Below are 13,832 nucleotides of genomic sequence, written 5' to 3' on the forward strand. Positions count from 1 at the left end.
AGGGTTTCTCTGTGTAGCCCTGGCTGCCCTGGAACTCACTTTGTAGACCAGGCTGGCCTCGAACTCAGAAATATGCCTGCCTCTGCCTCTGCCTCCCGAGGGCTGGGATTAAAGGCGTGTGCCACTACACCCAGCTTTCAAAAACTATTTCAACTAGATGCAAACCTTTTAAAAAGTTGCCAGTTAACTGATAAAACACAACTCAAATTTAAATGTACTGAATGGAATAAAACAACCAACTCTTCATGTAAGAGCGCAAGAGATACACAGAAAAATGCAGATTTTTTTCATAAGAAGATATGAAAACCAAATCTGTATGCAACAAATAATATAGCAACCGAACACATAAAGCAAAAAGTGAAAAGTCCAAAACCAGGCGGCTCAGCGCCTTCCCCACCCACGTGTGAGAGCGGTGCTGCCTGGCTTTTTCTCAGCAGCTGCTGTGTCTCAAGTTTTAGACAAATACCTTGTCTAGGATCCTTATCATTTTGCAAAGGGAGAAAGTAGGGCTCAGAACAATTTGATTCAAATGCCACAGCGAAAGCGTGGCAGAGCGAGATGAGTTTACTCCCCCCCCCCTCCTCTTATTCGGCCTTCTTTATGATTATCTATATATGCTTGACAGGAGCAGGCATGCAGGTGAGTGAGGCTTTTAATGAAGGAATCTCCTTGAGCTTTGAGCCTTGGAAGTGGCAGGGCTTCTGTTGGGGCCTGGCATACAGTAATGGGTCGGTATTTGTTGCACAAAAAGAAACTGCAGTTGTTGATGCTAAAAACCCTTCAAACAGAAGGTAGGAAGGAAGGAAGAGAGGAGAAAATAGAGAAGGGGGAGGGAGAGAGAGACAGAGAGGCCACGGGCAGGAAGACGGAGCGAGAGTGTGCCTCCATCCCTAAGTTCTGCTGGCCTGTGTTTCTAGGTCACTTTGTATTCTGGGAAATGAGGCTGCCTCTTGGAAAATGTCTGTTTAGCTAAGAGATTTATTTTGGGAGTGTAGTCTCCAGACCTTTGAAGGGCCTCAGAGGGCCACGGATACAGCCATTTGCAGAGTGCCTGTCCTGGCTGCAGCTCCCTTTGTGGTGAGCTGCCGGCAGGATCGTCTGGGTGTGGCTCAGACACCAGAGCCGAGGTCAAGAGGCCCGAGCTGGCCCCAGGCGGGGGAATTACCCGTGCGGATTTCTTTCCCCACTGAACCTCAGTTTCCTTGCCTCATCTGCCGCTCAAACAAACTCCCATTGTGTGGGCATCAGGATCCCCGAGAGGAGCAGTGTGTATGTAGTTGAGCCTCCCAGCCCCTCCGCAGCTCTCCTGGCCCAATGGACCAGAACAGAGCTACAGAACCTGCCTTTGAACACACTCCCAGGGAGCATGGGATGCTGGGGGTTGTAGGCTGTTGCAGAAGGGCCTTGGAACTCAAGGACAGTCCTTGAGAGTTTGGGGTCCTGGAGATGGTGACAGTGGGTTCAGCAGTTGGTGGCCTTTGTCTATGCAGTTGCTCTGAGACAAGTCATGTGCAGCCCTGAACCTTGCTTGGAGAAACACAGTTGCCATTGCTCTTCACTGTCCCAAACTGTGAGACCATGCCTCTCCTGTCCTCGAGGGACTGTGGGAAAGTTGTTTAGCTCCTAACCCTCTATCTTTCATCTGAGAGGGATAGTAATGACCAGTGATCTCCTTGACCTTGTGGGCTTATGATGTCAGAGTGAGTGACAAGCTGGGCACACTTTCAGTGCCACCTTTGCCCGTGGCACGGCACATTGAGCAGTGGGTACGGCCTGCCCTGGGTCTCACAGCTGCCAAATGTCAGGGCTGACCAGTAAACCTCTCAGATCATAGCGGTTGTTGTGAAATGACCCTGAATTAATGTTGAGCCAGCATGTGCGGAGAGTGGACACCCTCTACGTGTGGCAGGAGAGGCAGGGGAAGGATGCGTGTCTGTCTGTCAGTCGTCAGAGATGTGAGCATCACCAGACATGAGAGGTGAGAGTGGCCTGCCACGCATCCAGGAAATGTGGGCGTCATGATATCTGGAATTCCTCAAGGGGCGGGGGGGGGGGATGAAGGACACAGCCATGGCCTCTTGGCTTCTGGAGAAGGCTCGCCTCTCATGGGGTGAATATGCAACCCCAGGGGACGTGGAGAATACTAGGAAGCCTCTCCTGGCACCTGCCCCAGCGGAAACCGATGCCTTGCTTCTGGAAATGCCAGTCCCTAGACAGGACGAACATATCTGAGGAACAGACGCAGTGACTGGCCAGTTGCCAGTCAGCACGCAATAAGCCGTTTGTGTCCACTCATAGACTGTGCCTCCGAGAAGTGGTTTCTGGGAATTCTGAAACTGAGTAATGGTGTCACCAGCGTCCCCACCGGCCTTAGGAACACATGTGGGTCTGTTGCTTCTTACTTAACCTTTTGCAGCACAGACTTTTTTGGGATTTGGAGCTTGTGCATCCTTCTTCAAGGGAGGAAAATGAAGATACTTCTCCATGACAACAGGGTGACTAGCCATGCTGCCATGCTCAGGATCGGAACCAGACCCTGCCAGGCACCGCCAGCCTGACAGGCCTCTCTGCCCAGGACCACTTGGGAATAAGGATCCCGTTTGCACCATCTGTTGACTGAAGAAGACAAGATGTGTCATCATGGCGTTAAAGACCTGGCTTTTGGTGTTTGAGCCTTGAGTGTGGGAGGCTGGAGTGGCTGCCGAGTTTTCCAGCCTTTGGAAACCATTCTAATTGCCCAGAGGTCAGGGCAAATTTTCCTGAGACCACGCAGTGCTGATTTCTCCCTAGATGGAGAGAGCACCCATAGACCAAAGAAAGAATTCCATCCAGGTTCAGCCTGGTGAGCCAGTGGGTATATGTATAGTCCTGTGGGTGACTCACAGGCCACCAGGAAGACCCATGGATGGAATTTAGGTAGCCATACCAGTGAAGATTTCCCCTGGAGTGGCTCAGGATTATACAGGAAGAAATCCCACCCAGTCAATTAACTCTAACCTCAAGAAGCAGGGGGTCTCTAAGGATCCTGGGAGCCCCGTCCGTTATTCTGGAATGTCCACAGGCTAGATTACGTGAGGGTCTCATGTAATGATCGAAGCGGCTCTGACTGAGGAGAGCCATGGTCAATCAAACCTGCAGGCAATGGCCACACACCTTCTCATGGAGTATCATGGTTTTGGAGGACGGATGTCAACCAGCCTGAAGCAGGCTCTCCCAGGAGTGCCTCCATTACAGCTCTGGGAGGCAGCACTCTGGGATGTGATCATGCAGTCACACATCTCTGGGGACGGTGGGGTACATAGCTGACTCTGCTCTTCAATGCAGAAAGAGGTCAAGCAACAGAGTCAGTGCCTTGGATGGTCCTAGTCTCCTCAGGCCACCCCCGGACCACCCCCGGACCACCCCCGGGCCTTGGCTCCTGGCCTATTAATGCCAGCAATGGTCCAGGGAAGGGAGTCTTATGTGTTCCAGCTCTGAGCCCTTCCCTGTTACAGGACACTGATGTCAGTGGGCCACGGGGATAAACCTGGTAATCTGCTACCCCAACATCCTTAACTTAATCCCATCTGCAAAGCCCCTTCTGCCGTTCACAGGTCTGGGGATTAGGCTGCGGTCATCTCTGGGGACCATTGTTATGCTGACCCCGCCCTCACCCTGGCTTCAGTTGGCGTCCACAAATCTCAAGTGGCTTTGGCAAAGTGACTGACCCTGTGTGCCCAGCGTGCTGGCCTGAGAAATGGGAATGATGGCCACCACCTGCTTCGTTGGGTCAAATAGGATAATAGGCCACAGCCGGGACCGAGATCCGGCCAGGGCCCAAATGCGCTCATACTGGGCAGGAGATGGGTCCTCCCTATGCCAACCAGCTCAGCTCCAGGGTGTGCATCTGAGACCTTCAGGAAGGAGGTGAAGACACATGTGCATCATCTTCAGGAAAAGACTGCAGCTGGTCCCACGGTAGAGCAGAGATGGAGACCATGGTCTGGGGGTGCAGTTCCAGGGCAGGGCACTTGGCTATTATTTGCGAGGCTTCGGGTTCCATCTCCAGCACACAGGGGAAAAGGGTGGAATCCACAGTATAAGCCACAAGGCTGACCCCGCCCAAGGAAAGCATGGTGGACGTGGTCAGGGAGTTAGCTCGGCAGCTCTCAGCCTTAGATGGACATCAGACACCCTGGTCCCAGGCTGCGACCACACTGGATGGTCTTGCTCCTAGGTGAAAAGTAACGGATGTGTCCTGCCCATCTTCTGTCCCATGAGTCTTGGACTTGACTCTGAAGTGGCTCACCCGGCACCGGCCTGGTATGCACTAGACAGCTGAGAGCATCCGCCTGTGTCCACGATGCCCAGAGTCACTGCATACCAGCCACCTTAGCCTGCTTTCTCCTCCTGGGACATGATGTGTTCACTCCTACCTCAGGGCTCTGCACAGTCTCCTCCCACTGCCTAGAATGCTGCAACTGGAATGTCTCTGTCCCTAGTCTGTCCTCTGCTGCTTTGGAGCAACCTCTTCCAGCCAGCTGCCAGCCACCTCATGACCTAGTTTTATTTCCCTCACAGATCTCCCTTGTGTGTGTGTTTGTGTTTGCTAGCTCCCTTGATGCCATGGAAGCAGGGTCTTCATTAGGTCCCCACTAAGTTCCCCGAGGTTCAGACACACAGTGTGACCGCTCTGAAAGGTATTTGTGGGTGACAGATGAGTGACAGAGCACATCCTCTGAGGGTCATTCCAGAGCTGAGGTCGCGTGGGCTGTTTCCTGGGGTCAGCGTGATCCGGAGCACCAGGTCCCGGGTCCTGGTTCTGACACACAGCCTCCTGTCCCTGCAGACTTCCAGCATTTGTAAGGCTGCTGTGCACGCAGGTGTCATCGTTGACGAGGTTGGTGGCTATGCAGATGTGATGCCCGTGGACAAAAAGAAGAGCTACGTGGGCTCCCTCAGGAACGGGGTGCAGTCGGAGAGGTAGGGCTGGCCCTCGGGCCCGGCAGCTCCTTACTTTTCAAAGCTGGTTAGTTCATCGTCACTACCGGGTCCTGGCCAAGCCTTCGATCCTCTCTCTGTCCATTCTTTGGCTTTCCAGGTTTTCCTTTTCTATGTCTTTGTGGAAAATGTAGGAATATTAGATATTCCTGGATCCTAGCATCTGTCTGCTGTCCATCACCTGGGAAAACAGCTGTGCATTTTTTTTTGTTTGTTTATTTTTTTGGCATGTAGGCTTCTACCTCTCATTCCTCATGCGTGCACACGTGTGTGCATGTGTGTATATGCACACACATGTGCATGCATATGTGTGTATGAGTGTGCATGTGTGTGCGCACATGTGTATATGTCTATGCATGTGCATGTATACATGTGTGTATATTGCACACATGTGCATTCATACATATGTATATATGTGCATGTATACGTGTTTATTATGAGCGTGTGTGTGTGTGTGCGTGCATGTGTGCATTTATTCCATAAGACATAGGGAACCAAGTTTTACTGCCCCAACAGCTCTGAAAGCTGCACACATGCTATATAAATGTTCTCTGGCAGTGTAGTCTTAAAAGCTGTATGGGGAATGCAGGACCCTGTAGACATTTTTGATGTCCACCTGCCTGTGATTTGGACGCCTGTCACCTCAGCCTGGTGGCTAGTCTCCCTAAGCTGTTTTTATCTCTGTGAATTGAGCACAGCAGGACCAAGGGACTGTGACACCCACTTCTCCCTGCAGCTGCATCTGTGTTTGGTATTTCTGCCAGCTTCCCCAGCCTCATGGGATGGGAGACAAGTCATTGAGACAGGGCCTGGTGGTGACAGGCAGGAAGTAAGGGCCTTGCTGACAGCTCTGGGGTTGTTCTTATGCAATCATAGGGCTAACTTCCTGCCCCTGCTGTGTCTGCTGGCTGTAGTTTGGAGCAGTGCATGTGGCTCCAGGCACTTTACCACTATCTAGGGCCATTCACACTTTGAGGCCTGAGCCACAGTGATAAGCTCCCTTCTTGTGGGACATTGGCACATACTCTCAGATTCCCCAGCTGACCTCTGAGGCTTTAGCATGACTTTCTAGAATGTTTTTCAGGATAGCCTTTGGTCCTGGCCTCTAGGCTAATTTTGTTCGTGTGACCCTATTCTGTGGAAATGGATTGCAAAGACCCATTTCCCATGTGGTTTCCTCCTGAGGACATACACTTCAGAGAAGGCCCTGCTTCCTCTACCCTCTAGCCTTGCTAAAGGATTGTCAGGACACCTTCCTAATGCAGATAGAGTTGAGGTCCTGGCTCACACTGATACATCCTGGCTGCCGTGGCCTTTCATTCTCATGATTCTGGAGACCGCAGAGGTATGAGCTTGTGAGGTAGTGGATGCTGCTTTCTTGTGTTCTCTGACATCCGAGGTCTGTCTCGCTCCTGTACTATGTGATGGGCCTAGTGAATCCTGTAAGTCTCAGGAGCTTCCTAAGCCTTGTGAGGCTCATTTCTCCCCCCAGGAGGGAAAGTTGTGATTGGGAATGGAAAGCTACAGCAAAGCGGCTCCTATGAAGTGGATGACGGGGTCCAGCAACCCTGGCTGCTCTCTCCAGTTGTTCCAAACCCTGAAAAATGGGTCCTTTTTACAGGAGTAGGTGGCTTCACTTCTAGAGTCACCTGAATTGGCTTTCAAAGGAACATGAAGCCCTCACACACGTTCCCTTCTCCTGACACAGTGGGGCTCTTTAATCCGTACCCACTCCTGTGGCTCCTCCACATGGGAGGCCCTCATGTTCCCAGTCACTGGATCCATCAAGGAGTGTGAAGCTGGACCCCTGTCCTGTGGTGTAGGCCTGGCCACCTGGTAGGGACAGACAGAAGTGAGACCCAGGCGAGAGAGCAGGTCACTGTTGTCAAAGTATAAGAAGCTTGGGCCCTTCTTGGCCACGAAGCTCCAGCAGACATGTTTGGGCATGGCAGACATGTTTGTCTTCCTCCAGCATCCTTGATGCTTGAAGTGACGTGACTGGGAGGTCTTCGTAGCCTGTCCCAGTGAATTGCAGGAACTGGTTTCAGATCTAGTAACTGCTAAGACCCTAGAGGGGTTAGAGGTGGTCCCAATGGTCATTAAGTTATAGGACATTCTGTGGCCAGTGTTTTCCAAATAGCACTTCATTTCTAATTAAAATAATTTTTATTTATCTTTACACTGTGTGTGTGTGTGTGTGTGTGTATGTGTGTGTGTACTCATGTTCCACAGCAACATGTAAAGGTCAGAGGGCAATTTACAGGAGTCGGTTCTCTCCTCCACATGTGGGTCCTGGGGGTGGAACTCAGATGGTTAGGCTTGGCAGCAAGCCCCTTTATCTGCTGAGCCATCCCACTGGCCCCCGTTATTTTCATTTTGTTCATTTGAGATAAGGTCGCATGTAAACCAGGATGGCCTCTGACTCACTGTGGAGCTGAGGATGTCCTTGAACTTCTAATCTTCCTGCCCCGACTTCCCAAGTTCTAGGGTTATTAGGCCCGTGGTACCACTCCTCGCTTGGCAAACAGTATTTTAAGTCCTGAGTGGTAGGGGGTGCTACCCACGCTAGCTGATGTGACAGCTTTGATTTCACAATGGTCTTCTTGGGGAAGGAGGTTTCCTGGAAGTTGTGAAAGGTGGGTGTGGGGCGTGAGTCTCCAGGACAGCCTGTTCTCTCCCAGTCTTGCGGCTTACATGGGCTGGGCAGCATCCTCACAGAGAGCAGGCACCAGCGTAGATGTCTGCCAGGCTCGGGCTCTTCCTAAACCAGGGCAACGGGGCATTCCCGGTCACCTGCCCTGCACAGTAAACTGTGTGCAGGGGGTGTGTTCAGACAGGCTTTTGCCTGGCTGTGGAATTGTTTAGTCAACAGTATGAGCAACTCTGACCTGGGCTGAGGAAGGGCATGGGTAACAGAGATAATCTCTACCCTAAGGGTCAACAGACACACCGAGAGCGCCACAGGCCCCAGCAGCTCCAGTAGCCTCTGTAAAAAAAAAGTGTGGAGGTTTTTGCTGCATTTGACTTTAAGCCCGGGACTTCAGATGTCTCTCAGGAGCGAGTGCTTGGGCAAACCTGGATTTTCAAAAGTACAAAATGAGGCTCAGAGAAAGAAAGGGAGACAAATGGGGTCTGCTTGGGGGTCATTTTGGTTTGGTTTGATTTTGGGTTTATTTTCGTTTTCGTTTTCCCTGAGGCAGGAGCTCATTATTGCATCTTAAAAAGCTCAGGCTAGCCCAGATCCCCCTGCCTCAGGCTCTCACATGCAGACTCTGACAGTCTCTGTCAGTACTGGGGTGAGACTTGGTCCAGCAGGGCTGCACATACATCTGTCTAGGGGGAGAGCTGCATGTGTGCATAGGGACAGCAACAGCAGCATCCCCCATCCTTTCCCCCTCCCTCCCTCCCTTCCTCCCTCCTTCCTTTCTTCCCTCCCTCCCTCTCTCCCTCCCTCCCTTCCTCTCTTCTTCCCTTTCTCCTTCCCTTCCTACACTGACTCGAACCCAGGGTCTCACCACTCTAGACCAGCACTCTCATTCCGGATCCACATCTCCAACCCCTCTTTTTTGCATTGTATTTTTGGGACCGTTTCTTCCTTAGTATCACGGGCTGAACCTGAATACACTTTGTAGCCCAGATAGGGCTTGGACCAAGGATCCTCAGGCCTCAGCCTCCCGAGTAGCTGGGAAGAGAAGCCTGCACAGCAGACCCAGCTTCAGCATCTCTTAGCAATGAGAAGGCAACCCTTTCCTTTCCAAGGCCAGAGTCAGGGACCTCTGTGTCCCAGGACTTCATGACTCCGGAGGCCTGTGTCCCAGGACTCCATGACTCCAGCTGCCAACCCATGGAGGCACAGGTTGTGCTGCACCAGAAGTAGCTGTCCTATTGCTCACTCCAGGCAGTGCTAGAAGGTTCCAGATGGCAAGAGCTCTTCCTCCCAGATGCAAGCACTGCTGGGCTGCCCTGCCTGCCCTGTAGAGGTCTGGTTCCAAGGCTCTCTGCAGAGACCCAGGCCAGCTATGCCCTGGCCTTCAAGAAGGCCTCCCTGCCCCTCTCCTCTTTTGTCCTTCGTAGGATTCGAGAGGCTTTAAAAAGAGGTAGTAAAAACAATGTGTGTGTGTGTCCTTGGAATATGTGTGTGTTCATGGAGTGTATGTGTATCTATGGAGTGTGTGTGTGTATGTATGTATGTATGTATGTGTATCACAGAATTTGTTTGTCCATGGAACATGTTTGTGTGTGTACCATGGAGTGTATGTGTGCCACAGTGTGTGTATGTGTGTGTATGTATGTGTATGTGTACTACAGTATGTGTGTGTACCACAGTGTGTATGTCCATGCAGTGTGTGTACCATAGAGTGTGTGTGTGTCCATGGATGTGTGTGTGTGTGTGTATTGTCAGAGGACAGATGTAGGGAGTCAGTTCTCTCCTTCCACCTACTTGAGACAGGATCTGCTGAGCAGAGTACTCCAGACTAGCTGGCCATGAGAATTCCTGTCTCTTCCATCTAGCTGTGGGGATCCGGGAATACAGATGACTTCCAGCACATTGGCCTCTTACTTGGGTTCCGGGGATCAACCTCAGCTTCTCAGGCTGTGCAGCTAGCTCTCCCACCTGCTGAGCCACCTCCTGGGTCCTAATAGTAATAATAATAATATATATATATATATATATATATATATATATATATATATATATATGTTTTAGACAGGGTCTCACTGTAATAGCTTTGGCTGACCTAGAACTCCCTGCGCAGACCAAGCTGGCCTCATAATCAGAAATCTGCCTGCCTCTGCTTCCTAGGAGCTAGGATTAAAAGGGTACACCACTATGCCTAGTCCACGCTTATTTTTGAGAGGGGACTGCACTGGCGGCAGGGGCGAGCACTGTGGATGTTTCGCCATACTGTCTGGGTGGTTGGCTCACGGTACTCCCCAGCACATGCTGTTTGCTCACTGTGATGGCGTCATATCCGGCTGCTTCCTTCCCCATCCATTTTTCTGAACTAATCAGATGAGGAACATCTTGGTGCAATCCCACACACTCCTAGGTGGTCCCTCAGATAACTTCCTTTTAGTGAATGGCCCCAGCTACTACCATGCCCCTTCAAGTCTGCACCCGTCTCCTACAGAGCCCTTCCTGCCAATGGATTCCTGCTGTGCTGGGAACAAAAGCCACCTGCCAGTGCCCAGACACACCTCTCCTCCACACAGTGTCCTCCCCTGGCACAGCCCCACCATGCTTCCACCTCATGGTATTTCCTTGTTTTGGAACATATGGAGGCTATTTCTACCCCAGGGCCTTTGCACTTGCTGGCTTCTGACCCTGAGCCTTCTCAGCTCCCCGTGTGCCTGTGGCTGATCTTTTCTGCCGTTTAAATCTGAAGACAAGTGATGCCCCTGGCCGGCACCCTTCTCCCTCCTGACACTGCCCCCCTCCAGACCCAGCCTGTCCGTTTTTTCCCCACGTCATTACTCTGTGTCATTTCCTTGCACGTGTCTGTCTGTCTGTCTCGTGTAAGCTCCTTGAAGGCCAGAATCCATCTGTTTGGCGATCATCCTCCACAACATACTGAACCCGGAGCCTCACTTGTATTAGATCTGTAGTGAACAGTAGTCGAATGACAGACAAACTGTTGAGTCCAGCAAGTCATTTAGAACTGTCTGGAGGCTTCAGATAGCTTCAAATTCTTTTTTTAATGTTTTTTAAAAGATTTATTTATTATTATATGTACTTACACTATAGCTGTCTTCAGACACACCAGAGGAGAACATCAGATCTCATTACGGGTGGTTGTAAGCCACCATGTGGTTGCTGGGATTTGAACTCAGAACCTTCGGAAGAGCAGTCCGTGCTCTTACACACTGAGCCATTTCTTCAGCCCCCCATTCAAATTCTTTAATACCCTTTATGAAAGCTGACCATCCCAAGGGTTCAGCGGATGGCTAGGCAGGTAAAGTTTGCACAGCAAGTATGGGGACCTGAGTTCAAATCCCCAGCTCCCACGTAAAGCTAGGCATGGCAGTGCGTGTTATAATGATGAAGAGAGGCCTGTCCTGGAGGCTTGCTTGTCACGCAGCCTAGGCAAAGGGCTAACTCCAGCTAACCCTGTCTTAAAAGTAAAGTGGAGAGCAATTGAGATACCAGTTGTGGTTCATCCTCACCCCCGACTCCCCTATAATCTTCTAAAACAGCCTCAGAAGCTATGCCTTCTCCAGACATTTGTGGGGGTCTCGAGCTCACCATAAAGAGCGTCTGAGGGTTGGGTTTGTGAAAGGCAGGGCTAGGGAGATTACTTTATGATTTCTACACCCTACACACCTTCCTCAGACACACTTAAGTGTTGTGGCTTCAGGAAGAGAGCAGAGTCACCATCATTCACATGGGGACCCCGTTGCTGGGCTCCCTGCTATCAGGGGTGCAGACACTACCCTGAAGGGCTCCATAGTACCAGGCAAGATGTTGGGTGCTCCAGCCAGAATCCTCCAGCCTGGTTGGCAGCCTTAGGCCTCCCTTGTCACGGTTGCGTGTGCCAGCACCCAGCCTCCTGCCAGAAAGCTTTCCAGTTCTCTTCCCCCACGTGGCTTGCTCACGTGTGGGGCAGGCAGGGAACACGTGGCCCTGGGTGGTTCTCCTGCCTGCTCCTGGCTACTCAGTGGACAGAACCCTGGGAGCTGTTCAGCCTGAAACCCAAGGGGTAGAAAGCACTTTTGAGAAACCAGCTGCTGGGTGAGCCTGACCCTGGGCAGCTGCCTCTCCCTCCCCCCCACCCCCATCTCTCTGCTTGGTCTTGGCAGCCCCTGAGAATATCCCACCATGTCCTGGTCTCACGCCTCTGCCCCGCACCATGTCTCTGAGCATGCTTATCTGATACGTTTTTCCAGGGTTCAGCCCTGGGGTAGCCAAGAGCATGGGGCTGCCACAGGGAAGGCAGAAAAACAAGCAGGAATTCCAAGCAGCTGTTCCCACAGGACTGTAGCGCTCTGGGCCGCCCAGGGCCTGGCCAGCTATCAGGCCTAGGAGTTTGATCCAAGCTGGGCTCTCTGGTTCCCGGCGGAGACCCTGCAGGAAACAGCATTGATACATTGTGGCCAGGCTGTTCAGGCATCTTCATAAGATGTTGTAACTAAGGCCATGCTTCCCCAGTGAGCCTAGGACCTCGCAGGTTAACAGGCCACCCTGCACGCCTCCTGCAGGAGGTACCAATTAGTGCGATGTTTATGAGAAACATTTTGGCTGCTGTCGAGCTCTCAGATGCACCCAGGCCTTTAATTTATTGTTGTTATCATGATTATTTTTGTGGGATGCTGAGGGTGGAAACTGGAGCCTTGTGCTAAGCCAGTAACTATATTGCCATATCCCCGGCACCATTCTTTACCCCTTAAAAACATAATCTTGCTGTGTAGCCCATGCTAGCCTAGAATTCACGGTCCTTATACCTCAGCCTCCCAAATGTGCCACCAGTTTCGGCTCATTCCTGGACTCTGATCCCACAATACCAACCTCAGTGGCTGCAGGTCTCACAAGTGGGTGCACGAAACTTCTAGATAGCGGTGGTCTTGTCTGCCAATGAAATGACTAGAAAGAACTCCGTCTCCATCTCCAGAATCCCAGATAAATATAACGTAAGCCTAGCAGGGTTCTCTGCAGCTGAGAAAACAGAGTAAGAACATTCTAGTACACAGGGGGCTGAGGTAGGAGGAGCGCCACAGACAGACCCCAGCTCCGAAAACAAATAAACAAAAGTAAAACTCTAAGTTTTGTTATAAAGGGAAGAAAGCGAGAGTCGGATCAGTGTGTGTGTGTGTGTGTGTGTGTGTGTGTGTGTGTGTGTGTGTTTGCATCCATGGGATGGCTGGGTAGAAGGTAGTTGATGGGATATGGCAACCCCAGCTGCAGAGGCCTCAGGGGAGAAGAGCTCACTGAGGAGCAGTGTGGCAGGAAAGGGAGGCCTCCTCCTTTACAGTTTACAGCTGTACACAGGGCATCCCATGCACCAGCTAGGACTCTGCTTTTCCATTCAATAGCTTATTCCGTGTGTGTGTGTGTGTGTGAGAATATGTGTGTGTTTGTATGTGAATATATGTATATATATGTGTGTGTGTATATATATATGCATATATATATATATGAATGCATGTGCCTGTGTGTTATGTGCTTGTGTGTATATGAGGGTATTTGTGTATGTATGAGGGTGTTTGTGTGTATGAGTGCATATGTGTGTTTGTGTGTGAGTGTACATGTGTGTGTTTGTGTGAGTGTGTATGTCTTATGTATGTGCTTGTGTGTGTGTGAGTGTATAAGTGTATGCTTGTGTGTGTTTATGTGTATATTTGTGTGTGAGTGTATATGAGTGTGCATGCACGCATGAGCACGCATGTACGTGCACATGAAGTTCAGGGGGTCCAGGGATCAGGCTCAGGCTCTGTCCACTGAACTTTTTGCCCAATGAGTCACATCCCTAGCCTTTATTTTTCCTTTTAATTCTGGTGTAAGGAGAGGCTCCCAGATGACAGTTGTCACGTGAGACTGTGAAGCTGGGCCAGAGTTCCTAGCACGTCTGAGAGCACACTCAAGTGACTGGCAGGCCTAAACCCTAAAAGCTCTTAGAGGAAGGTAAGCATGAGTGTGTGCGATTGTGAACGAGCTATTGCCTTGTTCAGTATAACACCAAAAGCATAATTGTGAAGAAAATGATAAATTGGGTCATCTTAAACCTTTGTATTTAAAAGACACCATTAAGAAAATGAAGAGGCCGGGCGTGGTGGCGCACGCCTTTAATCCCAGCACTCGGGAGGCAGAGGCAGGCGGATTTCTGAGTTCGAGGCCAGCCTGGTCTACAAAGTGAGTT

The 13,832-nt window shown here is 51.0% G+C and overlaps 1 protein-coding gene across 2 annotated transcripts in view; it reads left to right on the forward strand.

Annotated features, from left to right (window-relative positions):
- Crispld2 (cysteine rich secretory protein LCCL domain containing 2) overlaps positions 1–13,832 on the forward strand; it is a 61,056-nt gene that overhangs the window by 42,628 nt on the left and 4,596 nt on the right. For both annotated transcript variants that reach the window (XM_021169837.1, XM_021169838.1), the window contains exon 14: positions 4,829–4,962. In XM_021169837.1, coding sequence (XP_021025496.1) covers positions 4,829–4,962 — 134 coding nt within the window. The remainder of the gene's footprint in view (positions 1–4,828; positions 4,963–13,832) is intronic.

The sequence above is a fragment of the Mus caroli genome, chromosome 8, assembly GCF_900094665.2.
Source record: "Mus caroli chromosome 8, CAROLI_EIJ_v1.1, whole genome shotgun sequence".
Taxonomy (NCBI): Eukaryota; Metazoa; Chordata; class Mammalia; order Rodentia; family Muridae; genus Mus; species Mus caroli.